Source organism: Lepidochelys kempii, chromosome 3, assembly GCF_965140265.1.
Source record: "Lepidochelys kempii isolate rLepKem1 chromosome 3, rLepKem1.hap2, whole genome shotgun sequence".
In the NCBI taxonomy this organism is placed as follows: domain Eukaryota; kingdom Metazoa; phylum Chordata; order Testudines; family Cheloniidae; genus Lepidochelys; species Lepidochelys kempii.
Genome location: NC_133258.1, coordinates 195,535,024 through 195,562,979, shown reverse-complemented (window position 1 = coordinate 195,562,979; position 27,956 = coordinate 195,535,024). Strand labels below are relative to the sequence as shown.

General features: G+C 40.2%; 1 protein-coding gene across 5 annotated transcripts in view; it reads right to left on the bottom strand.

Annotated features, from left to right (window-relative positions):
* Positions 1-27,769, bottom strand: part of WDPCP (WD repeat containing planar cell polarity effector) — a 278,133-nt gene extending 250,364 nt beyond the window's left edge. For 3 of the 5 annotated variants that reach the window (XM_073339528.1, XM_073339532.1, XM_073339530.1), the window contains exon 1: positions 27,656-27,733. Coding sequence is in view for 1 of the 5 variants with exons in the window: in XM_073339531.1 (XP_073195632.1) it covers positions 27,656-27,740 (85 nt within the window). In the remaining 4 variants the exon portion in view is untranslated. Of the gene's footprint in view, positions 1-26,772; positions 27,258-27,655 lie in introns of those variants that run through there. The other 2 variants (XM_073339531.1, XM_073339529.1) reach the window with 2 other exon arrangements.
* Positions 27,770-27,956: the final 187 nt, after the last annotated feature.

The window sequence follows — 27,956 nt, the reverse complement described above, 5'->3', positions numbered from 1 at the left end:
AAAGGGTCTGGGACTGTCTGTGTGATGCTTTTGCCAGGGACAGAACAGGAATGGAGTCTTAGAACTTAGTAAGTAATCTAGCTAGATATGCGTTAGATTATGATTTCTTTAAATGGCTGAGAAAATAAGCTGTGCTGAATGGAATGGATATTCCTGTTTTTGTGACTTTTTGTAACTTAAGGTTTTGCCTAGAGGGATTCTCTATGTTTTGAATCTAATTACCCCTGTAAGGTATTTACCCTCCTGATTTTACAGAGTTGATTCTTTTTTACTTTTTCTTCTATTAAAATTCTTCTTGTAAGAAACTGAATGCTTTTTTCATTGTTCTTAAGATCCAAGGGTTTGGGTCTGTGGTCACCTATGCAAATTGGTGAGGATTTTTAATCAAACCTTCCCCAGGAAGGGGGGTGCAAGGTTTTGGTGAGGATTTTGGGGGGAAAGACGTTTCCAAACAACGCTTTCCTAATAAAATAAACCTGGTTAGACATTTGGTGGTGGCAGCGAAAGTCCAAGGGCAAAAAGTAAACTAGTTTGTACCTTGGGGAAGTTTTAACCTAAGCTGGTAAAAGTAAGCTTAGGAGGTTTTCATGCAGGTCCCCACATCTGTACCCTAGAGTTCAGAGTGGGAGGTCAGGAGGACCACAGATCCTTACATTATAAATCGGGAGTCTAGGAATGCAGATGGTCCTGCTTTCTAAAAGGTTCTAGAAGACTGCAGCACAAGCACCTGGATCCCATGAGTGGGAATATAAGGAGGAAGAACCTCCAGCTTTGCCAGACAACTTCAACAGTGCAGTTATGAACTTAATGCAAAAATCAGCAGCACTTTTAGTATCTGGGGGCAGTGTAAAATAAATGGAATTTAATAACCATCTCATATACAAGTACGGAAGTGTCTTTATTTAATTCAATAACTTCTCATTTTTCCAGTTCACTTGAATTTTTCACAGGATTTCCAGTCGGCCTCATTGGAGTGCTGCAGAAACTAACGTTCTTGGTTACAGAATTTAGGGTCACTTTGCCACACAGTACAGAAGGATATGACCAAAGTTCTCTAGCCAAAGAACGGGTATTGCACGAGCAACAGCAGTCAAAGCTTCCTCTCAACACCTTGCCTATGTACCTCTACCCTGATTTGGATGGACCACATCTAGGATTGAGAGGATAGTGTCGCTTCAGGCCTCTGTGCTAGGAAAGCAAACAAAAATAAACTGCAATTAGTTTCAACCAATTTTGTGGACTTTTTCCTCTGGAAACTGGACTGAGACCACTAAACTTATTTCACAGATCAGCAGACAGTAACAATTTTTGGTCCTTACCTCTCTTAACTAGATCTGAAATAGATACCTAAAGGTGAAAAGCTCATACTCTATAATCTCTTAACCCATCTAGTCCCCCAATAAAAATGCTTTAAAAGGGAAGCTAATTCAAAGGGGAGAATTTAGGTTAATAGCTAGCAGGCAATGTCTTCAATATTGTATTTTTGGACAGTGTTTTTTATTTTATTTTTGTACTTTTTATTATGCATCAGACAGCATTATTGTTGGCATTTAACCAGATGGCCTTATTACAACAGAAAACATAAACCTCGGTGAGCTCAACCCTATTAAGGTTTTGATTAAATGGACCCTAAATATTGGAGGATGAAAGATGCTTAAGTTGTTTGTTTTATAACAAGTACTGTCTTCACTACTGTGTTCTTCTCAACGGTTGTAAGCTTTTGCATTCACTCAAGATTGGTTGTGCAGACTTGAATAGAGGACTGCCGTGCAAAAAGCAAATTGTAAGTTACAATCTAGAATACCTACAGCTATACAGCAGCTCTGATATTCACACACTGACATGACCCAATACAACCGAAAAGCCGACAGAGAGAGAACAGAGGTTTTGTGCAACACTGAATGTTTTATGGTTATTATTATTTTAAACAGGGCTTTGGACTTGGAGCAAATATCAAAAAATGGATAGAAGCATTATGTCATAGCCCAGAGCCTGGTGGAAGTTAACGGGGAGAGATGAGAGTTATTTTCACTATCACAAACTGCAAAGCAGTTGCTCTGATCATAGAATAAAAAAAAAAAAGAGTAGGCCAGATACTCGCTCCACCGAAGTCCATGGAGCTTTGCCAACTGCTCTACTGAAGCCAATGGAGTTTTGCCAATTTACACCAGTTGAGCATCTGGCCCATATGAATTTATAGAAGATACATTGTCATATAAGCTTTTTAAAAATCTATATGTGCTAATTAGTGTAAGAAACCTAAGGCTTTCACTCCTGTCCATAGTAAAGAAATTGAGCTCTCAGGCAAAATGTCTGGATTTAACACAAATTATAAGAAATCAGAGGCCATAGGGATAGAACTACCACAGGCAGAGAAAATGCAGTTAGAATAGCTTTTAAATTTAAATGTGCAAGGAAACTGATGAGATACTTAGGGGTGAACACTCCAGCCCAAATGGAAAAACTATACAAATAGAGAATTATATGCTGCTTTTCAAAATTACCTTGAAAAATAAACAAAATTCCATTTTCATTCCTGGGGAGAAAAGAGACTGCCAATGACCCCTCTTCCTCTTCCAAGTTCTGACAATCTTATGTCTAAGGAGCCCTTAAAGGGCATTCACTCATATGTAATCAGTAGCAACGTGAAATTGACAAGAATCACAGCCAACGGAAGTAAGTAATGCAGTTTCTACAGGGTCACTATGTCACCCTAAGTACACCAACATAAGCCCTCTCATGGAGGTGGAGTTATTATGTCGGGGTAGTGGGGCACTTACATCAGCAAGAGCAAGTCTATTGTGTGTACACTGATATAATTAGATCGATGTAAGTTGCCTTATGTTGACCTAATGATGTTGTGTAGACCAGGCCTAAGTCTTCAGACTCAATGTGTGGCAATGACAAACACCCGACTTGGATGGCATATCCAAACTTCTCAATTTTCCAATTTGCATTGTAGATCAGACTTTAACCACAGTCAACCAGTGGTCTAAAGCTTCTTTCATCATCTAGTTCAACGTTTCTCAAATGTGGCCACCGTGGCCACATGCAGCCACCAGGGGGGTTTTGTACAGTCACTGCAGCCTCCTGGGCAGTGACATGGGGGGGCAAAGAATTGGCCCCTCCCACTCCTTCCTTGTTGCTCCTGGATGTGCTGCCCTGCCCTGCCTATGGAGAGAGGTGGGGCACAACCCTGCAGGAGCAAGGTGACCCATCTCTTAATAGCGACTGAAAAGTTAGCCAGTTTAGAACAGGATTAAAATAATAAAATTTACGTCTACACCAGAAACAACCTGATTTCTATCTTGCTGATCCAAACTCCGTGCTAGTTCGTGGGTAGAAACAGAGGCATTCTACTGATATCTTCAAATAGATTATGATTTATTAAATCTTCCCTACAGATACAATATTTTAGATGCGTCATTAATGCAGAATTACAAATACCAACAGCAAAGAGTAACTATTCTAAGACTCTTTGGCAGTTAAATACCTCTAACAATTTACATACGCAGTACAAGAAAGAAATAGGGATAAAGATTTTAATGTTGAAAATAATCTGAGATCATTAACACCATTTTTCAAATATTTCTCTTTATTTTTGCAAGTCAAATTACAGAAAGTAAGCTCCAGATGGCTGTGTTCTGTAATATGTCTAAAGGCACTTGCTGAATTCATTATAAAGAGAAGTAATTTCTCTATATAGTTAGGATTGAGGCAGCTTTCCATTGTAAAACTGATTTTGGCCATCCTTCTAAAATCCACAGAAAGGGTTCATTCCCCTTCAAATTTTGCGCGCTCTGTGGTCAACAGATAAATCTTTGTCCAAATATGAGGAAACTTGAACACGCCATTTATGAGATACGGGACTTAGAAAAAAATAAGCATTAATTATGTTTCCAAAAGTTTATGAACAATTTTTGTCACATTTTACTTTAAAAAAATGCTCTATCCTAGAAACTTCAAATTAAGTTTATTGGAAAGATCTTGGTGAGATTTAGCCTAAAGGACTAATTTTTGCAGACCAGCATAATTTAAAAGTTATTCTGTCAAATTAGAAACACTATGTAATATTCTTATTTGCGATTATGAACATATTCTGCATGCAGAAGCTCTGCACCTAAGAAGTTACCGAGTCATAGAATCATAGAATATCAGGGTTGGAAGGGACCTCAGGAGGTCATCTAGTCCAACCCCCTGCTCAAAGCAGAGAGACTCAAGTAGGAAACAAACTTTTACTGATATACTGCATTTTCACAAAGAACTGTACCATAAATAACAACCATCTTTTCTCTCAAGATCTAACTACCTCTACACATAGAACTGTTACAGGTTCTGGAGACCCCCAACAAAATTACATCCCGTTCTACAGAAGTAAAAACAAAAACATAAATGAGCATAGACCAAATATTTCGCATTATTTTATGTATTTATTTTTTTCAAACTTTTTAAAAGACACCTGTAACTATTTACCTTCAAGTCACATTATTCAAATAACAAATATTTATAGAGTTGGTCTCTCATGTGGTCTTACAGTATAAACTGTACAGTATAAACCACTTGTTATACTGTATCATTTGGTTTCTTTGGGGATTCTGCCAATAAAATGTTGGATGTGGTCACAAACATAAATCTGTCTTGTGATCTGGAAATAAAAACCAACTAGATTAATTTTCTGCAATTAAAAGCAACTATCTTTAATTACCCCAATAAATTACTCCTTTGTCTGTCTGACAAGAAAGGGATGTTAGCAACATAACCACGCTGCCAGTGACCATCAGAATTTTGCATGCTCACATTTTTCCCTTCCCAGAGGAGGAGGTAAGGCTTTAAAATTCCTGCTGTAATATATTTAACTGGGGGACTTGTTCAGCCTTCAGTTACACAGGAAAAGCTTGAGATTTTGCCTTACCTACATATTTGTGGAAGGCAAAAGTGAAATGAAAGGAACAGCAAATATTTGGACAGAGGATTCCAGAATCATCAACAGGTGTATCTACAGTTAAGTAACTTTCCTTTTTCGTCCGAGTGACTGTCCATATGCACATTCTACTCACAGGACCAATGGCAGGTGGGAGTTCAGAGCCTTAAGAAAACAGGGATTGTAACAAAGCCTTTCCAAATGCAGCATCTGAGCTGGAGGCTTTAATGATTGTGTAATTCTGTATCAATATGTGGAGAGATCCCCAGGTGGCTTTACATATTTCCATTAGGGATGTTGATTAATCGCAGTTAACTCACGCAAGTAACTCAAAAAAATTAATCACAATTAAAAAACATAATCGTGATTAATCACAGTTTTAATCGCACTGTTAAACCATAGAATACCAATTGAAATTTATTAAATATTTTGGATGTTTTTTCTACATTTTCAAATATTTGATTTCAATTTACAAGCACAAAATACAAAGTGTACAGTGCTCACTTTATATTATTTTATTACAAATATTTGCACTGTAAAAATGATGAACAAAAGCAATAGTATTTTTCGATTCTATTTTTCAATACTTGTACAGCTACTGTAGTGCAATCTCTATCGTGAAAGTGCAACTTACAAATGTAGATTTTTTTTGCTACATAACTGCACTCAAAAACAAAACAATATAAAACTTTAGCGCCTACAAGTCCACTCAGTCCTAATTCTTGTTCAGCCAATCACTAAGACAAACAAGTTTGTTTACATTTACGGGAGATAATGCTGCCCACTTCTTATTTACAATGTCACCTGAAAATGAGAACAGGTATTCGCGTGGCACTGTTGTAGCTGGCCTTGCTAGGTATTTACGTGCCAGATATGTTAAACATTCACATGCCCCTTCATGCTTCGGCTACCATACCAGAGGAAAATGCTTCCGAGCCAATGACATTTGTTAAAAAAATAACATGTTAATTAAATCTGTGACTGAACTCATTGGGGGAGAATTGTATGTCTCCTGCTCTGTTTTTCCTGCATTCTGCCATCTATTTCATGTTATGGCAGTCTCAGATGATGACCCTGCACATGTTGTTCAATTTAAGAACACTTTCACTGCAGATCTGACAAAATGCAAAGAAGGTACCAATGTGAGATTTCTAAAGAAAGCTATAGCACTTGACCCAAGATTTAAGAATCTGAAGTGCCTTCCAAAATCTGAGAGGACGAGGTGTGGAGCATGTTTTCAGAAGTCTTAAAAGAGCAACACTCAAGCGCAGAAACTACAGAACCTGAACCACCAAAAAAGAAAATCAACCTTTTGTTGGTGGCATCTGACTCAGATGATGAAAATGAACGCACGTCAGTCTGCACTGCTTTGGATTGTTATTGAGCAGAACTCTTCATCAACATGTATTCTGGAATGGTGGGTGAAGCATGAAGGGATATGAATCTTCACCACATCTGGCATGTAACTATCTTGCGACACCAGCTACAATAGTGCTATGCGAATGCCCGTTCTTTCAGGTGACATTGTAAATAAGAAGCAGTCAGCAGTGTCGCCTGGAAATGTAAACAAACTTGTTTGTCTGAGCAATTGGCTGAACATGAAGTAGGACTGAGTGGACTTGTAGCCTCTAAAGTTTTATTATTTTTGAGTGCAGATTTTTTTGTACATAATTCTACATTTGTAAGTTGAACTTTCATGATAAAGTGATTGCACTACAGTACTTGTATTAGGTGAATTGAAAAACATTCTTTTCTTTTTTACAGTGCAAATATTTGTAATAAAAATAAATATAAAGTGAGCACTGTGCACTTTGTATTCTGTGTTGTAATTGAAACCAATATATTTGAAAAAGTAGAAAACATCTGAAAATATTTAAATAAATGGTATTCTCATTGTTTAACAGAGCGATTAATCACAATTTTTTTAATCACACGATTAATCGCATTTAATTTTTTTAATCGCTTGTCAGCCTTCATTTCAGCCTTTGCAAATAAAATACCAGAGCACTTCTGACACCAAGGGTATGGAGCACAGCCTCCACTTTAGAAGCATGTGGCTTAGGGACAAAGATAGGTAAATAAATCTGCTGGTTCAGATGAAATTCTGTGATTACTTTCAGCACAAATTTAGGATATGTCGTCAATGTCACTTCCAGATAGAAGATAGTATAAGGAGGGTCTGCCATCAAAACTTGGATTTCTCTTACCCTTCTTGCAGAGGTGATGTGTATGAAAACATCGTTTTTAGTTGTTAAGTCTAATAAAGAACATGTTGCCATAGGTGTTGCCATAGGATCGAACAGTGGGCTGCTTAGAGCTGAGAGAACAAAGTTGAGGTCTCAAAGAGAAAACATTTCTTTAACCAGTGGAAACACCTTGATGAGACTCTTCAAAACCTGACCACAGTTGGGTGCGAAAAAACTTTGTTCATCCACTGGTGGGTGGTCTGCAGAAATAGCAGTCAAGTGAACCCTGACTGAGCTAAGCGACAGGTTCTGATGTTTCAAATCAAGTAGGTATTCCAAAATATCAGACACAGAAGTTTCTTGAAGTGTCAGACCTTTGAAGACACTAGGAAGAAAAGCCTGGCCCTTTCACCAGATAAGTCTGTCTCATAGAATCATTCCTACTGTTTAAGAAAGTATTCTGAACAGGCTAGGAGCATGAATTCTCTACATTGAGCATCCATCCAGTAGCCAAGAGATGAAGGGATTTCAGACAAGCTCTCCAGGGTGATGTTTGGTGTTACAGAGTCCTGGGTGACTCCTACCTCAGAGGGCTGGGGAACCTGGGTGGTCACAACCTGGGCTCAACTCCAAGCAATACTCTAACAACAGAAACAGCACCCAGAGACTCCCCACCCTTTTCTTGTATTAACAATTGTGATTAAAATAGAGATAGAGGATTTATGTGGATGGATGCTTGGTGTGGATAATAACTGAATGATCGGGAAGGTGCCAGCCCAAGAATCCAGTGTCCATTGGCTGAAGAAGGCGTCAAATGGAAATAACCAGAGGACCCCCGGAGGGCAGACTGGAATCCACCCAACAGCCTCAAGAATGGGAGAACCAAAGAACAAGATAACATCTTGACGCACGGAGCCATCAGGAATGTGCTATCTGCTGATTGATTCAGCAACAGCATGATGAAGCAATTCCCACAGACTGGCATAGGAAGAAATTCCTATAAAAATAGACTCTAAAAAGTGAGAACTTTGTGGTCTGATTCTGCAAACCAACTTCCAGGAGCATCAGATGAGCATCTGACAAGGCCCTGCTCCCTCCTCATGTCCAGACCACCTGGCCAGTGGCTTGGCATGAGCAACTCTAAGGCTGGTAACTATGATAACAACCTTGCAGAACCTGTGTGTGTGTGTGTGTTTGTATGAATGAATGCGTGAATAAATATGAGATTGAATGGAATGTTATAGCTATAACTAACTGCTTACTATGATTCTTTCTGTAGTCACAATAAATGTGGTATTTTGCCTTTTTCCCTTTAATAACATCCTGCTGGTTTTTATTTTATTGGTATAACATTTTGGTGGAGAAATGCGAAAGGGGGAATATTGGTAAAAAACCTCAGTTATTGTAAGTATTGGTGTGCACACCGCCAGCTCTATTGAGCTAGGCATTTCTATTAGGTTAACCAGACCTGCTGGCCTCCAGGAAGGTAGCAGGGAAGAACAGGTTAACCGGACCTGCTGGCCTCCGAGAAGGTAGCAGGGAGAAATAGGTTAACGAGGCCTGCTGGCCTCCGGGAAGGTAGCAGGGGACCTGCTGGCCTCCGAGAAGGTAGCAGGGAAGAACAGGTTAACCAGACCTGCTGGCCTCCGAGAAGGTAGCAGGGAGAAATAGGTTAACCAGGCCTGCTGGCCTCCGGGCAGGTAGCAGGGGTCCTGCTGGCCTCCGAGAAGGTAGCAGGGAAGAACAGGTTAACCAGACCTGCTGGCCTCCGAGAAAGTAGCAGGGAAAAATAGGTTAACCAGGCCTGCTGGCCTCCGGGAAGGTAGCAGGGGAAAACCGCATAGATTAAGCTATGATTTCAGAATCTAGGCTGTGTCATTTGCTAAGTAATACCAGCAGTGACAAAGAGATTGAAATATCCATGTTAAGATGTTTAAAAGAAAACAGGGTAAGCCAGTACCAGAGGGAGGAATGGAGTCAGAAGGAACTCCAACCTCACCTTTTCTTAAAGAAATTACACCTTTTAAACAAATCCTTCAAAATTTGGGCACAGTCCTTGGACTAAACAAGCCCTAGCTGATGTCTGCACTATTTCGGACCTGGAGGATAGATTGGCTCAGTATATCCTCATAAACAAACCTTCTAGTGCTGCCAAAAGAGATGCAGCAGCAATTTGGTTGTTGTGGGAGGCATGTTAGGATTCTTCCCTCTGCTTGTCTTCATGTAAAGAGGAAAAGGCACAAATGGAAAAGGGAGCAGACAATTGGAAGGTGCTGGCTACAAATACCCAAAGCCGGCTGAAAATAGTGAAAGAGGCACTCCAGGAATACAAAGAGTGAAAAAGTTAACTCTGCAGAGGCTCGAGGGACGAGGGACGCAGGTAAAGGGGGAGAAGGCCCTATGTACGGTACCCCCAGGCATAATTACAAAGAGAAAAGAGAGTAAAAAAAAGTTAACTCTGCTGAGGCTGGAGGGAATTAAGCAGCTAAACTTTGTGAAAATGTTAAAAAGGAAAAGTGTTAGAGAAAGAGCATTCTTGGTTTCTTTGCAGCCATTCTGAAAGAAAAATGGGCCCTTTTCCAAAGGAATGTCTGTAAATTAGTCAGGCAAAAATAAACTATCTGATTAAAATCATTTGACTGGACAATTTAGTCAAATTTGCTAAAAGAACATAAGGGGGTTCTATTGGAACTTAGCTGCCTCAAATGTATAAAGGGAATGTAAGATGTAAAAAAAACAGAGCAGTGTGGAAGGGATGTTAAGGAAAAGAAAATGAGTATGTATCTATCTGTGTGTGTGTAAATATGTAAAGTTCTAAGGACCAGTTGGTTTTGTTTTTGTTTTAAATAATGCCACTAAAAATCCATTTGACTCTTTTATTCAAAGTTGCAAAACTGACAGTCCTTTTTGCTAGACACAGGTAATTAGTGTTGTTTGGCTTTGGGATTTGGCATTTAACCCTTAAAAGGTAACTCAATGCTTTACAAAATTTAAAATGTTTTTAAGTTGTGGCTGCAGCAGGGCAGTCAAAATCAGGAGAATATATAAAAAAAAATTCTGGATTCTTTTTGTTTGTTTGTTTTTTTGTTTGTTTGTTTTTGTAACAAAATAGCAGATGAGAGTTGTAGAAAAAAAATAAAATAAAAGACAGTGCCTCTCTGAAGCAACAGCAGGGGTGAGGTGCACAAAACAAAAAGAAGCAATATTAGAAACACTAAAAGAAAAGGAGTACTTGTGGCACCTTAGAGACTAACCAATTTATTTGAGCATGAGCTTTCGTGAGCTACAGCTCACTTCATCGGATGCATGCCGTGGAAACTGCAGCAGACTTTATTTATACACAGAGAATATGAAAAAATACCTCCTCCCACCCCACTGTCCTGCTGGTAATAGCTTATCTGAAACACTGAGTCTTAAAATGGCTCTGAGTAATCAGATTGTCACTTTGATAAAGGTACATGAAAACTCTGTAAGCAAAAAAAGAAATAGTGACACCTTATGTAAAAATGGATCTGGACAATGTTATAGAAGTTAAACTATGGAAGGAATGTGCTTTTGCCCCAGAACATGTGCAGGGTATATTGCAGAAGGGGCAAAAGAAATGAAAACATACCATGCTACTTAATTAAAATGCTATTAGGGCTCCAAAGGAAGCCACAATAGGTTGGGTTTTCTTTTTCAGATTGCTGTGTGTTTTGAAAGCAGAAGTTAAAAGTAATCAAAACTCTGGTGAAAGTTGATTGTGTCCCTTTTAAGATAGAGTCTCTGAGCTGCTGATGGCTTTAAATCCAAAAGCAGGAAGCTTCTGTGAAAATGCAAATTACCTAAATGATAAAGGAAGGAAAGAACTAGCAGCACAAAGGAGCTGCAGATAAAGGACACACCTGGTCAGCAAACAAATTGTCTAAATAAAAGGCATGGGATAACAAGATAATTTTAATAAATTTAATGATAATAAGTATCCCTGTAACAATGTATAGTGTGTATGATTTTTGGAAAAACCCTTTAAGGTCGTATGGTAATGATGCTTCTCAGTTATTACCTGTAAATAAAACTTAAAGCTTAACACAGCAGGAAAAATATTATAAACTTGGTCTGCTGTATAAGAAGGAAAACTCAGGGATTTAATGACTAAACAGTGGGATAATTTCCCCATAACCCTTAAAAGATAAAAGCCATTGAAACCTGGCCTACCTATAGAACAAAAACAGGAAAATGTGGGGGCAATTCCTCTGTTTTGCCTGCAATCAGCAAGGATATTTGTAAAAGAAATATTTTAAGCAATAATCTGCCACCCCAAAAGGGGTAGAAACATGTTCTTTTTGTCTTTCAGAAAAATCAGGAAAAGCTGATGCCAGCTGAAAAGCAACCCAATACCATGAATCTACTGTCACAATAGAAATTGTGTTTTGTGTTCTATGTTTTGTCTGGTTGCTAGCACGGCTGTGTGTTTAAAAAAAAAATATTGAAGACCTGCAGGAACTTAAAAATAAATTAAGCTTTCTGTCCCAGCTACAGGACAGCCTGATACAAAAACAAGTACATGCCAATGTAGAGTTGGTCCAAATTGGTCTGGGTAACCTAAAAGGCCAATGGAATCTTTAGTAATGGCTTAATACTACCACATGGCTTATCCATAAGGAAAAAAAAAATATTAGAAATAGGAAACTACACAGCCATAGCTATGGGATGCACTGAAATGCAGATACTTGCACTAGCTACTCTGGAACACAAAATGTTCTGGGTCATATTGGGAACTATTAAGGGTTTGATGCATTTGTTAAAAAAGAAAGAGATCATTGTTTGACACTTATCAATATGAATGGATGCAATATGTTTCCAGTATTGTAAACCAGACTTGTTAATGGGAGAAATTGTTGTCAAAATTGCACACCAACAGTCCCTGGAGGCAAAGGTATTGAAGGTTAACCCACTCCCCATATTACACATGGGATCCTTCTGGCTACCCTGGACCTTGAGCCAGTGGGCTGGGGAGGGAGGGAAGCTATTGGACACTAGAGGTTGTACCAAATGGACTCCTCAAAAGTGGGTGTGCCTCACCTTGCCTGTTGCCCCACAACCTTGTAGTAAAGATACATCACTAGGATCATGTATGTGGCATGAATTGGAATCACAAACTCAAATTGCCTCACAGTACCTTCTCTCGAATAGGCTACATAGAAAGTGATACTGACGATTATAAATCTTAGTGTCAAAAGGGGGATTATGTTGGATCATATTAAAGAAGTTCTGTATTAAAATCACAAATGAGTTTGATTCCCCATAGTTTAAATTCCAGGGTATTACTAATTAAGAGGTCTCTTGGTTTTTGGTACTGTTTCTCTCCCTCTATGTGTGAAACTTGCAAGCTGCTAATTGTGTTAGTACATTCTAAGACAGAGTCTGTTCTCAAAGCAATTCACACAGAGAGAGACTCAAAGCAATACTCTAACAACAGAAACAGCACCCAGAGACTCCCCACCCTTTTCTTGTATTAACAATTGTGATTAAAATAGAGATAGAGGATTTATGTGGATGGATGCTTGGTGTGGATAATAACTGAATGATCAGGGAGGTGCCAGCCTAAGAATCCAGTGTCCATTGGCTGAAGAAGGCGTCAAGTGGAAATAACCAGAGGACCCCCGGAGGGCAGACTGGAATCCACCCAACAGCCTCAAGAGTGGGAGAACCAAAGAACAAGATAACATCTTGGAGCACGGAGCCATCAGGAATGTGCTATCTGCTGACTGATTCAGCAACAGCATGATGAAGCAATTCCCATAGACTGGCATAGGAAGAAATTCCTATAAAAATAGACTCTAAAAAGCGAGAACTTTGTGGTCTGATTCTGCAAACCAACTTCCAGGAGCATCAGATGAGCATCTGACAAGGCCCTGCTCCCTCCTCATGTCCAGACCACCTGGCCAGTGGCTTGGCATGAGCAACTCTAAGGCTGGTAACTATGATAACAACCTTGCAGAACCTGTGTGTGTGTGTTTGTATGAATGAATGTGTGAATAAATATGAGATTGAATGGAATGTTATAGCTATATCTAACTGCTTACTATGATTCTTTCTGTAGTCACAATAAATGTGGTATTTTGCCTTTTTCCCTTTAATAAGCTCCTGCTGGTTTTTATTTTATTGGTATAACACTAGGCTCCACTTCCCCACTATTTGTAAGGTGGGTTCTGGCCTTTGTGGGCCTCCTTAATTCTCTCCAGATGGGGGGATCAAAATGAAAGTCACAAACTCCCAAACATTCAGGAACACTCCCTCCCTGTGGTCCCACTAAAGGAGTGGGGAAGAGTGGCAAGTCTCTAGCGTTGCCAATGATCCAGCCCCAATGCAATGGGTTTGGGGAAATCGCTCTGGCTGGGTCTCTGAGTCAGGCTGAGCCTGTTTGTCTTACCCTAGGAGTCCACTGTACTCTCTTCAGGGTTGGGGTGAAGGTTTCCTGCCTAGGAGTTCCCGCCACAGCTTCAGGAGTCACTCCTGCAGTCTGCTGCTTAAGGCAATCCTGATTCCCATCTCCACCCCCCTGCTGACTGCAGCTTCCTCCCTTTAAAAGGCTTCTTCCCTATCATGCATGATTGACAGTGCCGGGCTACCCCTGCTGCAAGGACCTCTCTGGTACCATCCTATCCATGTGGGGTTTCTATACCTTACCACATTTGGATTTGACTCTCATTCAGTTATTAGGGTAGCCATGTTCTTGAACCTGTTGTGAGACAGAAAAGCCATCAACCTGGTGGAGTCCAGAACTAAACCTAATAAACTCGAGTTTTGAAACAGAAGACAAGTTGGATTTTTGCATGCTGACTTTCAGGTTCAGATTCTAGAAGAGACTGAGAATATAACAAATGGCATCCAACACTTAATGAGGCCTTCGTCAAATTAGCCAGTCTTCCAAAGAATGCTGCCGGTAGAACTCTATATTGAAAGTGCTCATGGGCTACCACAAACCTTTGATAATTCCTGTGAGATGTGTGGTATTATTGAGATATGGAACTACTTATTTTAGAAGTCAAGACATGTGAACCAGTCCCTGGGAGAGATTTATCGAAGCAAGCATGACCATCCTGCACTTCAACTTGTGTATGAAGGTGTTGATCTTTCTTAGTCTATGCTGGGCATGATGGGTTCCCCCTGGGGTGCCACTTTAAGCTGAGGTTCCATTGACCCCTTTGACTCACCAGCCTGGGCTTCCTCTCAGCTGCTGCTTAGGGTGACCAGATGTCCCGATTTTATAGGGACAGTCCCGATTTTTGGGTCTTTTTCTTATATAGGCTCCTATTATCCCCCACCCCCGTCCCGATTTTTCACACTTGCTGTCTGGTCACCCTAGTGCTGCTGTGACAAACTGTGGACCATTCCCAGTGCTACACTTTCACCAGCATTCACACAGGCAGGGACACACCTAGCTGCAGTTACATGCAGGCTTTGGCCAGCCATTGCATGAATCAACAATAGAGAGGCTACAGCCAAGATATCCCCCAGCTCCCCAGACATGCACCCCCCACTAGAGTATAAACCCAAAATTATACCATTTTGCACTGCACAGGGATCTTTGAAATGTAAGCTCATAAATAGTTCGTCCTCCCCCCCCCAATGGGGAGAGGAATATGCAACAAACTTGTGTTAACCAAGCTGAGATTTTTGCCAGACACTTCACTTAAGGGCACATTGATTTAGATAAAGCAAAAAACAAGTTTATTAACTACAAAAAGATAGATTTTAAGTGATTATAAGTGACAGCAAACAGATCAAAGCAGATTACCTAGTAAATAAACAAAACCGCAAACTAAGCCAAAGATACCAGAAAGATTGGATATGAATTAGCAGTTTCTCACCCTGGCTGATGATACAAGCAGTCCACCAGGTTTCCATACACAAGCTAGAAATCCTTTTAGCCTAGGACCAGCACTTCCCCCAATTCTGTCTTTGTTCTTCTGGTGTTTCCAGTAGTTCTCTCTTTGTGGGGAGTGAGGCCCTTTGATGATGTCACACCCCACCTTATATAGCTTTATGGTGGGAACAAGTAACAAGTTAAGCAACAAACAGCAAACAGCTCTGTCTTGAAGCCAAGAGGCAGTGAATGGAACTGAGTGGCAGTTGGCCCAGTCCATCTCTTTACGCCCTTGGTGTGGGGTACAAGGACACTCAAGTCCTACTTGGGTATATGGAGTGCATGCACACCATAAAAGTGGAATGTGCACATGGAGAATCACTCGAAGGAGAACTCTATAATCTTGTTCTGGTTATTCATTAATGAATTGTGATGCAACAGACTGCAGAATACCCAATCTCATAGCTTTTATGCCCTTATTGATACTTTCTATTTTCAAGTAAAGTTTTCACCGCAGGTAACAAAACTGAGTACATCTTTATGTAGTACAATTACTCTGATTTACATTTTGAAATATTCAAATATTTAATTTGAACTGGTTAAAAGACAGGGAACAAAGGGTAGGAATAAATGGTAAATTTTCAGAATGGAGAGGGGTAACTAGTGGTGTTCCCCAAGGGTCAGTCCTAGGACCAATCCTATTCAACTTATTCATAAAGGATCTGGAGAAAGGGGTAAATAGTGAGGTGGCAAAGTTTGCAGACAATACTAAACTGCTCAAGATAATTAAGACCAAAGCAGACTGTGAAGAACTTCAAAAAGATCTCACAAAACTAAGTGATTGGGCAACAAGATGACAAATTAAATTTAATGTGGATAAATATAAAATAATGCACATTGGAAAAAATAACCCCAACTATACATACAATATGATGGGGGCTAATTTAGCTACAACTAATCAGGAAAGAGATCTTGGAGTCATCGTGGATAGTTCTCTGAAGACGTCCGCGCAGTGTGCAGCATCAGTCAAAAAAGCAAACAGGATGTTAGGAATCATTAAAAAAGAGATAGAGAATAAGATGGAGAATATCTTATTGCCCTTATATAAATCCATGGTATGCCCACATCTTGAATACTGCATACAGATGTGGTCTCCTCATCTCAAAAAAGATATACTGGCATTAAAAAGGTTCAGAGAAAGGCAACTAAAATGATTAGGGTCCCATATGAGGAGAGATTAAAGAGACTGGACTTTTCATCTTGAAAAGAGGAGACTAAGGGGGGATATGATAGAGGTATATAAAATCATGAGTGGTGTGGAGAAAGTGAATATGGAAAAGTTATTTACTTGTTCCAATCATACAAGAACTAGGGGCCACCAAATGAAATTAATGGGTAGCAGGTTTAAAACAAATAAAAGGAAGTTCTTTTTCACACAGCGCATGGTTAACCTGTGAAACTCCTTGCCTGCAGAGGTTGTGAAGGCTAGGACTATAACAGGGTTTAAAAGAGAACTAGATAAATTCATGGAGGTTAAGTCCATTAATGGCTATTAGCCAGGATGGGTAAGGAATGGTGTCCCTAGCCTCTGTTTGTCAGAGGGTGGAGATGGATGGCAGGAGAGAGATCTCTTGATCATTACCTGTTAGGTTCACTCCTTCTGGGGCACCTGGCATTGGCCACTGTCGGTAGACAGGATACTGGGCTGGATGGACCTTTGGTCTGACCCAGTATGGCCATTCTTATGTCCTTAATACTTGCCTCATAGTCTTGCAAAATTTCAATAACTACAAATCAGAGAAGTAACACTGGATTCATTTGCACAGTACACAAGGCCAATCCTGCAAGATCCCTGCCTGTAGAATTTCCACTAAAATAAATGGGAATTTGCATGTGGAAGACTTGAAGGATCACCCTTAGTTCACATTTTTGCTTGATGAGACATGCTACCACAAAGATACATCTAGCTTACCCCCAAAAAAGTTTTTATATTGAATTACTTTAATGTGATTGGCAATCCTACCCTCTTACTATCTGCATTAATATTTGTTTGCTATGTCAACATCCACTTTTCTAAGTAGTAATTCATCATTAAATATTAATGAATCTGGAAAAAAAATCTACAGCACAATTGATAGATAAATATTCTCATCATCTAAAGACTAATGCATCATTTAATTTACCCTGTGAGGCCTGAAAGAGTAAGCTTTTGTTTAATTTACTTACTACTTAAAAGTAAAATTTAACTTTGTAAATGTTCACTGAAGCTTTTGGGATAATATTTTATGCTTTTTTGTACAACTAATGTAGTGACGCTGTAATTAGCTAATAAAAAATGTATGTCATTTGACTCAGTCTATAAAACAAGAACCTCTTCTACTATTTGTATACAAATATATACAAATATTTTACATTATAACAAATACTTGAAAAAGGCTGAAGTGCCTCAAAGCTCATTAATCTGAAAATATGTATATTATGTATGGTATCATTTTAATTTTCCTTACTAGACATCCTAATTTATCCTGTTTTTATATTCTCCAAATACTAAATTACAGAAGAATTAACTATAAACAATTGTCAAAATAATAATGTAATTTAATCAGCCAAACTTTTTACAACAATGATAAATAAATTACAAACAAAACTGTTAATGTAACAAATATTCATTTTACAGACATTCTTTACAATGTCCAGGACTATGAACTCAGAAAGCCTTAGGAAGTATACTACCATGCTGTACCATCTATTGTGACGCTGAAAACGATGGGGTCAACCCAAAGAATTTAGTCTTTAGCCTTGTCAGTGCAAAGAGACTCAAAAAGTAAGTTCTAAAAAAAGGCTGCTTCCCCCCCGAAAAGGTAGAATGTTCCCTAAGAGAAAATGTCACTTGTTAGTTGTTACCAAAGTTTTAAACCAATTTGAAAGCAAACAGCACCCTTTGGTGGGTTTGCTTTGCTCACAAGGGGGTGAATTCAGTGGAATAGATGGATTAAGTGAATTTACTTCCCAGCTGTGCACACTTAAGGGGAATAACATCTGCAAGATAAGGCCTCACTATTGATTATAATGGTTTGGGAACACCACTGAATGATGGCTCAACTTTGCATGAAACTGGCTATCGTGAGGACAGTGAACCTGTCATCTTTTAAAGGGCCTCAAATGGTAACTAGCTCGCAGAACAAGCTACAGGGTTATTCAGAGCATGTGAATAGAACCTTGGCAGGCAATCTGGGGTCTTCCAGAGTAACAATAGAGCCCCCAGCAGAGATAGCATAATAACACAATGCAACTGCAATGCCACAATAGGTTTTATTAGGGAAAAAAGGGAGATTAACTTGGCAAAAACTGTCTGGTGTTACAGTTAAACTACTGGTAATTGTTGATAAAGTTGCACCAGTTCTGTTTCAAAAGGCTGTCTATATTATGCTATGCAAATATGTTAGTTTATATATAATATAAACACAGATTTATATGTAGTTATCTAAGGCCTCCCATCAATGTAGAATCTATCTACTGCACAATCTTTAATGTATTTATCACTACAACACCTCTGTGATACAGCAACATACTGTTTTCCCCACTTTTACAGATCGGAAATGGAAGAACAAAAAGTGTAAGTGACATGCCCAGAGTCACACAGGAAGTCTGTAGCAGAGCCAGTAACTGAACCCAGGTCTCCTGGGTCCTACGCTAGTGCCCTAACCACTGGATCACCTCTTCTCTGTGCATGCACATGCATTCACACACAGGAATGATATCCACCTGATAAAAATGCAGATCCATGTAAAAAATGGAGTTTATCACAAATCAAAGCCATTCACCCGGATTTATCTCACTAAACCCTCTCTGCTGGGACTACCTGCAATATTACACATAGATGCTTTTCTAAAATAAAGAAATTAACTTGCCAGACAACTGTTCTCTTCTCCGAATACAACTGTCTCATCTGCAACAAGCAATATTCACTCCTGTACTAGTCAAAAATATAAGGTCCAATATCTCCAATTTCAATTATGATATAATTGACATCACAGAGACTTATTGGGATAATTCAAAGGACTGGAGTGTTGGTATAGAAGGGTAAAGCTTACTCAGGAAGGAAAGGCAATGGGGAAAAGGAAGGAGGTACTACCTTGTATATCAAAGATGTATATATCTACATTGAGGTCAAGATAGAAGTGGAATGCAGGCCTGTTGAAAGTCTTTGTGTAAGGATAAAATGGGTAAAAAACAAGCATAATGTCATGGTAGGGTCTACTATAGACCACCTAACCAGGAAGAAGAGGGGGATGGGGCTTTTTTTTAAAACAACTAATAAAATCATTCAAAGCACAGGACTTGGTGGCGATGGGGGACTTCAGCTACCGAGACATCTTTTGGGAAAATAAGACAGCAAGGTAAAGATTACCCAACATATTCTTGGAATTTACTGGAAACAACTTTGTATTAAAGAAGTGGAGAAACTGACATAGGGAGATGCTGTTCTAGATTTGATTCTGACAAAGAGGGAGGAACTGGTTGAGAATTTGAAGGTGGAAGGCAGCTTGCATGATAGTGACAGAGTTCATGATTCTAAGGAATGGTAGGAGGGAAAACAGCAGAATAAACACTATGGACTTTCAGAAGGCAGATTTAGAAAACTGAGAGCATTGATAGGTAAGATCTCATAGGAAGCAAGTCTAAAGGAACAAAGGGTTAGAGTGTTGGCAGTTTTTTTTAGAGACATTATTAAGGGCACAAGAGTAAACTATCCCAATGGATAGGAAAGCTAGGAAATATGATAAGACATTACACTAGCTTAACCAGGAGACTTTCAACAATTGGAAACTCAAAAAAGAGTCATACAAAGAGTGGAAACTAGGTCAAATTACAAAGGAAGAAAAATATATGTAAAAAGAGGCATGTAGGGACAAAATCAGAAAGGCCAAGGTACAAACCAAGATTAAATTAGGGGGGACAAGAGTAGCAAGAAAACATTTTACAAATACTTAGAAGCAAGAGGAAGACCAAGGACAGAGTATGCCCATCATTCAATGAGGTGGGAAAGACAATAACAGAAAATGCAACAATGGCCAAAGTGTGAAATGCCTTTTTTGTTTCAGGTTTCACAATAAAGGTTAGGAGTGACTGGACGATCAGCATAGTGAACATCAGTGTAAATGAAGTTGGATCTGAGACAAAAATAGGGAAAGAACAAGTTAAAAATTATTTAGACAAGTTAGAAATACATCCCAGAAAACTTAAGGAACTGACTGAAGAGATCTCTGAGAAATTAACGATTATCTTTGAGAAATTTTGGAGGATGGGAAAGATCCCAGAGGACTGGAAAAGGGCAAATATAATACCTATCTATAAAACGGGGAACAAGGACAACTCAGGGAATTATAAACCAGCCAGCTTAACTTCGGTACCCAGAAAAATAATGAGCAAATAATCAAACAGTTTGTAAGTACAGAGAAGATAATAAGGACATAAGTAACAGTCACATGCATTTGTCAAGAACAAAACAGGTCAAACCAACCTAATATCCTTCTTTGACAGGGTAACAAGTCTTTTGGATGGGGGGAAGCAGCAGACGTGACATATCTTGACATTTGTAAGGCTTTTGATACTGTCTCACATGACCATCTCATAAACAAACTAGGAAAATATAGCCTAGATTAACCTATTATAAGGTGGGTGCACAACTGGTTGGAAAACTATACTCAGAGAGTAGTTACTAATGGTTCAACACTCAAGCCGGAAGGGCATAAATTGGGTCTGTCCTGGGTTGGGTTATATTCAGTATCTTCATAAATGGTTTGGATAATGGCATAGAGAATACACGTATGAAGTTTGTGGAAGATTCCAAGCTGGGAGGGGTTGCAAGCCCTTTCGAGGATAGGATTAGAATTCAAAATGATTTTGACAAACTGGAGAAATGGTCTGAAATAAATCGGATGAAATTCAGTAAAGACAAATGCAAAGTTCTACACTTAGGAAGTTATAATCAATTGTACAAATACAAAAGGGGAAATGACTGCCTAGGAAGGAGTACTGCAGAAAGGGATCTGGGGGTCATAGTTAGGGCCCTACCAAATTCATGGCCATGAAAAACGCATGACGGACTGTAAAATCTAGTCTCCCCCCATGAAATCTGGTCTTTTGTGTGCTTTTACCCTATACTATATAGATTTCATGGAGGAAAACCAGCGTTTCTCAAATTGGGGGTCCTGACCCAAAAGGGAGTTGCAGGAGGGTCACAAGGTTGCGGGGGGGGGTCACAGTATTACCACCCTTACTTCTGCGCAGCCTTCAGAGCTGGGCAGCCGGAGAGTGGCAGCTGCTGACTGAGCTCTGCAGGCAGCAGCACAGCCCAGCTCTGCAGGCAGCAGCACAGAAGTAAGGGTGGCAATAGCATACCATGCCATCCTTTCTTCTGTATAGCTGCTGGCGGTGGCTCTGCCTTCAAAGCTAGGCTCCCCGGCCAGCAGCCGCCGCTCTCCAGCTGCCCATCTCTGAAGGCAGCGCTGCCACCAGCAGGAGTGCAGAAGTAAGGGTAGCCGTATCCTCCCTACAATAACCTTGTGACCTCCCCACAACTCCTTTTTGGGTCAGTACCCCTACAATTACAATACCTGAAATTTCAGAATTAAATAGCTGCAAACATGAAATTTACGATTTTTTTAATCCTATGACCATGAAATTTATCAAAATGGACGGTGAATTTGGTAGGGCCCTCATCATAGTGGATCACAAGCTAAATATGCGTCAACAGTGCAACACTGTTGCAAAAAAACCCCACACATCATTCAGGATGTATTAGCAGGAGTGTTGTAAGCAATACACAAGAAGTAATTCTTCCACCCTACTCAGCACTAATAAGGACTCAACTGGAGTACTGTGTCTCGTTCTGGGTACCACACTTTAAGAAAGTTGTGGACTAAGGGGAAACAGTCCAGAGAAGAGCAACAAAAATTATTAAAGGTTCTAGACAACTTGACTTATGGGGAAAAATAGAAAAAAATTGGTTTGTTTAGTATGGAGAAGAGAAGATTGAGGGGGGACATGGAAACAGTCTTCAAGTACATAAAAGGTAGTTATAAAGAGGAGAGTAATAAAGTTTTCCTTATAGACAGAGGATAGAACAAGTAGTAATGGGGTTAAACTACAGCAAGGGAGATTTAGGTATACATTACGAAAAACTTCGTAACTGTTTGGATAGTTAAGCATTGGAACAAATTATCTAGGGAGGCTGTGGAATCTCCATCACTGGAGATTTTTAAGAACAGGTTAGACCAGGGATCGGCAACCTTTGGCACATGGCTCGCCAGGGTAAGCCCCCTGGCGGGCCGGGCCAGTTTGTTTACCTGCCGCGTCCACAGGTTCAGCCGACTGCAATTCCCATTGGCTGCAGTTCGCCGCTCCAGGCCAATGGGGGCTGCGGAAAGGGCGGCCAGCACATCCCCCGGCCCGTGCCGCTTCCCGTGGCTTCATCGTGTGGACGGGTGCAGGGTTAAATCGATCTAACGCTGCTAAATTCGACCTAAACTCATAGTGCAGACCAGGGCTAATGGTTTTGCCAATTCAGCCACCCCAGACTCATGATGATAAATCTTTAAACCACATTTTGCAATTATGTATATTTCTCTCATGTATGTATATATTTTTTATATTTTTTGTTTTAAAAGTTCTATATTTAGACAGAGTTTTCTTCTTATGAAATGAGCTATAGCACAGAATGGTGAAAAACTTCTGGGGTGACCTCAAGACCTTACAACTTCTAAATTAGTGATGGAATCATCTAGATAAACCTTATGGGGTATATCTGAGGTCTTAATGAAAGAGTCAGATTACAAAAGTCTAGAATAGTAGTACAAAATGATATAGCTTTTAAGTTTAGTTGCACTGTATTAAAAAATAATTTTCAAATAAATTATTTTTCCCTGCAGTAGACCAAGTTTTTGGAGATAGAATTAAAATTGGGCTTTCATTTTAGTCCGAGTAAACTGTAATACTGTATGTTCTAGTGAGCTCCAAGTGCCCAGGGTGTTGTGAGACAGCATTTTGCTTCAGGCATTTGAAACTTAATGCTACTTTAATATTCTCTGCTGGATATTGTTACAATGGAATTTCAAATATTTCCTACAATTTGAGTTAAAGATTACCTGAATAGCGGTGAACAGTACAAAATTTCTGAAGCATATATCTAAGGCTGACATAGTAGCTTAATGTCCTATTGTTTCTTGCTTTAGCAAAATTAATTTATGCTGTCTTCTACAGTGAATTCAAGCACCACCTGGAGATTTAAATTCACTGTTAGCTGCAATGTATTTCCAGCTCTCTTGACTGCTATGCTGAGGCTGGCCCATGTGTACCAGACAGCTAGTAAAGATAATGCCATCTTATAACACTACTTCATGTGCTTTTGAATCCAAAACTAACCATACAGTGGGTACCTTAAATAATCAAGTCATTCAGTGCCTTGCTTCAAACAAATCTGATTACATATCACAACAGTCTAAAAAAATTGCATGGTTTGTCCATAATTAAAAGTATATTGCATAATCCATAGGAAAACATCTCCCAATAGGACTGAGATATGTCAACAGGCTCCTACATAACTAAATTCTATGCTTGTGGTGACACATTACCTCAGTTGTTCAAAACAAAGGGCTAGATTCCAACTTTACACTCTTCCCTGAATCAGGGGCAGTGTGTAGCTGTACCTCTCCAGGAGCAGACCAGAAGAAACAAATTGTAACTATAGTCAAGTTTTCCCCTGCTTCCCCCTTGCTTGGGTGGATGGGAAAGATATTTCTCCTTTTTTCATATAGAAGCTTACTCTCCATGCTCTTCCCATTCCACATCTGCATTTCCCGTTCCCCCATACAGCCAAATGAGACCTGAGGACAATCTAACCCTAAATTTGGCAGTTAAAAGATTAATGCATGTGACTCTACTTAAGATAAGACAGAAAGATTATATTGCTATTTATGTGGTTTGATAGTACTAAATTATCTGGTATGTTAGTTTTCATAAACTATGTGAAGAGTAAAAAGAAAAGGAGTACTTGTGGCACCTTAGCGACTAACCAATTTATTTGAGCATAAGCTTTCGTGAGCTACAGCTCACTTCATCGGATGCATACTGTGGAAAGTGTAGAAGATCTTTTTAGAAAGCTCAAATAAATTGGTTAGTCTCTAAGGTGCCACAAGTCCTCCTTTTCTTTTTGCGAATACAGACTAACACGGCTGTTACTCTGACTCTTCACATAGGTTTCAATCTGATCATGAGATAAAGAAAGGTAAAAGTTAAAACTGTACAAAAAAGGTGGGCAACATCAGGGACATATTAGTTTAATTTTTTTTTTTAATTTGCAATAAAAGCTTTTATGTCATGTAAAAGACATTAAGTTTAAAGCCGGTTATAAAACATTTAGAGGGACACCATCAAATTACAAATGTATACTTCTCTCTGAAAATATTTAGTCTACTATTGTTATGAATAGCACAAAAAATAAAACTGAAACAGTCTAGAGAAAAAAAGATTAATTTTCAAATTTTCATTTTGCGCAATTGACATTAATTGCTGTGTAGCTAGTTTCACTCTTACTCTTGACTGGACAGTTTCCTCTTTTGTTCATCTAGGTCTAAAAACAGAGCAACAGAGGTGGAAAACATTTTTAACTAAAAAAAGATTATTGTAAAACCACAAAAATTTGGCAGGGGGACACAGAATGTAGTAACTGCAGACATTTTCTTGTGGGGATGCATTAAATTTACTCCATTTTGAACTGTCAATATCGCTGTCCATTGGCCTGCTAGGTTCCACCAAACAGCAGTGACACATGAGGCAGATAGGTGAAAGAGGCTATCTTTCCTTCAGAATTTCTCAGGAACAGCAGCATTATGGAGATGCATCTGAAACCAGGTACGTAAACGGAGTAATTCCCCCCATTCCTAAACCAGATAAATCAAAGAATTTGTAACCTCTCTGTCCCCTGTGATCAAATGGCAAACTTGTCTATTTCAGAGTTCCTGATTTCTGAGACTCCCATAAAGCCCAGGTATTAATTTGGCAGCTTGGGATTCTCAGGAAAATTGGTTCATCTGTTTATTGTCACTTCCACTCATCCACATGAAAAATCTCTAAGATTGTATGTATTAAACAGATAAACATTTCAAACATTAAAATAATGGAATCCACAACACCAATGACATCCATTACAAAAATGCAGCTTTAAATATTGTCTTTCTCCTGTGGCTAGGAGAGATTTTGGCAGCACTAAATAAGCCAATATGAGTATAGTGAAACATTTTTATATTCACATTTTTGTTCAGAATATTTTTTTCTGATAAGCAGAGGACCAGAGGGGATATCAGGGCATCCTCTGTCCCTATCCTCCATGATTTTGAGCAAAATCTCCACTGTCCTCTCTCATTGCTCCCCTGCCATGGGGATGCTGCAAATGTCCTCCCACCCTCATCCACCCAACCAATGACTGTAGTAAGGTGCTGACAGTGGGCTTTCCACAGGAAGCTGGCCAGATCGCACAAACCTCTCTTTACCCCAGTCATTGGTGAGAAGAGGGAGAAAATCTAGTAATACCTAATTTTTCCCACCAGAGCAACTAGAAAATTCAGTTCTCATCCCTTCCCTACAGCTGAACGGAGAAGGTGAGGGAGAGGGTAATGACCTAAGAGCGTGGCACTAAACATCGGTGTTAGCATCACTAATAATAACAAAACCCACTTCCAAAAGGAAAAGGCATTTCTGATCATACTTTATATTAAGGTTCCATTTATAAATGGTTTTGTAAAGGGGTAATGGATTATTAATAAATGTTATCAGCATGTAACAGACATGTTATAGATGTGTTAGAAATGGCTAATAAGCACATCAATGGAATGTGTTGTAAAAGGTTACCAACAATGATTATAAGCTACCTATTGACCTACTGGACTCTATAAAAATCTAAAAGGACTGATGTAAAGTGGATGAACTATGTATTAAAACATCTGCTAATCATTTATTAACTTTTTTATAAACTATAAATGGAATCTTAATATAAAGTGCAACCAATTTCCTAAAGATCAGCTTGAAGGTTCTCTTCTGTGAACAGAATGAAAGCCCATTCAAATACAATGAAGTAATTCAGGACTTTTATTTCATAATAAGAATTTTGGGGTAATTTCCACTATAGCTTTTATGCTTATGCAGTCTCTCACACTGAGCTTATAAAATGAACTATGGGAAAAAAGAGAACTAATTGTAACTATTAAGAATATAGCAACTAAGTCTTTTACAGGAAATATTGATACTATCTGAAAATTTGCCCTTTTATGATTTTTCTGCAATTTTTTTCAAAACCCTTTATATTCTTACTTATTTTTGCCTAGTTCCAGCCTCTTCGTTGTTTTACTATTATATATATTTTCTCTCTCCTGTAAGGTTGATTTTTTGCTTCAGTTTCTCTTTTTCCCCTTTTGGTATTTTATTGTATTGTATATTTTTATTTCTTTATAGTACTTGTCTTTCTTTTTACTTTTTTCTCTGCTCAGCTAATTGAGATTGGGCTCTAAACTCGATCAGAGTCACTAAAAAATCCTGCTGAATTGTCTACTAGGGTGTCTACTAGGTTTCACCAAAATTGTAACATTTCAGTAGGAGACAAAAAGGTGATGGAAATAGAATTATTTTAGCCCCTCCACCTAAGTGATCCATCCCCCGCCTGCTGCGGGCACCAACTGACAGGTCTTAGGTTCGCGCTGGCTGCGACCACACGGGAGAGCTACAGCGCAGCAGGACCTTGGCGTGCACCGGAGCCTGACCTGGGGGCGGTGCCGTGTAGACAGGCCTTTGGTCGGCTCATTTCTCGTGATTTCGGCAGTGCTGCGTACCCCGGCCTTCCCACATCTTCCCCACTCGCTCCCCTTTAGTCCGTGGCTAGTGACGTCCCTCTGCCCGGCCTGCAGTGCCAAGGATCCTCCCCCAGCCTAAAGGGGGGGGGGGTCCACAGGACCTGGAAAACCAAATAATTACAGGGGACAACTAATGAATAACAGGGACAGGAGTCCGGTGAAAGGGTCAAATGAAGCGAACCGGAGGGAGACACTGAGCAGAGAACCCCGGACAGCGCCCACTGCTCCTCAAAGGCGCCAAGGGAGCCAGTGGACGCCACCCAGAGGAACTCTGCCCGGAAGCGGGAACGGCCGGAGGATCGGAAATAGGCCCCACAATCACAGGCGACTCCATCGGCCACCCGGCCTGCGGTGCGGGAGGGGGGCAGCCGGGCCCCAGGCGAGGCAGCGGCAGACCCCCGGCACCCCGGCGATCGGAAAGGGGCGGCAAGAGTGAAGCCACGTGACAAACACTGCGGAAGCCACAGCGGCCGCCTCCACCTCAGGGGCCCAACCGCCCCTCAGCCCAGGCAGCCCACCCCGCCGAGCGCCCGGAGCGGGGGGTCGCTGGCCAGGGTCCCGTTCACCTCACAGGGAACGGCGGGAAGTGGAGAGAGACCGGAACTGTAACTGTTTCAGCGTCCGCCGGGTCCTAGCAACAGCGCGCTCTGCTCTCGTCACTGGGCAACGAAGGAAACAACTTGGGTGCGCATGCGCACATACCCGTGCCATCTCACCTCATCTCTGTCGCTTGCGAACAGGTCAAGGCATAATGCAACCGTTCGCCTCTTTCGCTGCGCATGCGCGCACTCACCGGTTCGCCCGAAACAGGAGCGTTGACTCTGCGCGCACACGCACACACACCGTCCACCGACCTCCCGGCTCTTCGTCTCGCACATGCGCAAAGATAAACACGGTCCACGTGTCTTCTGTAGCGCATGCGCAAAAAACGAGCTGTAACGCCCCCTGGCGGAGACTGGGGGAGCTGCTCCCCGTTTTGCCTGTGTCCGACAGTCACGCGGGCGCGCCTCAGCGGTTGGCGGGGAGGTGGAAAGAGACTGGGCACGAGCTACTGTAAGCGGCAGCGAGGCTGTCCCGGCGCATGCTGGGAGCTG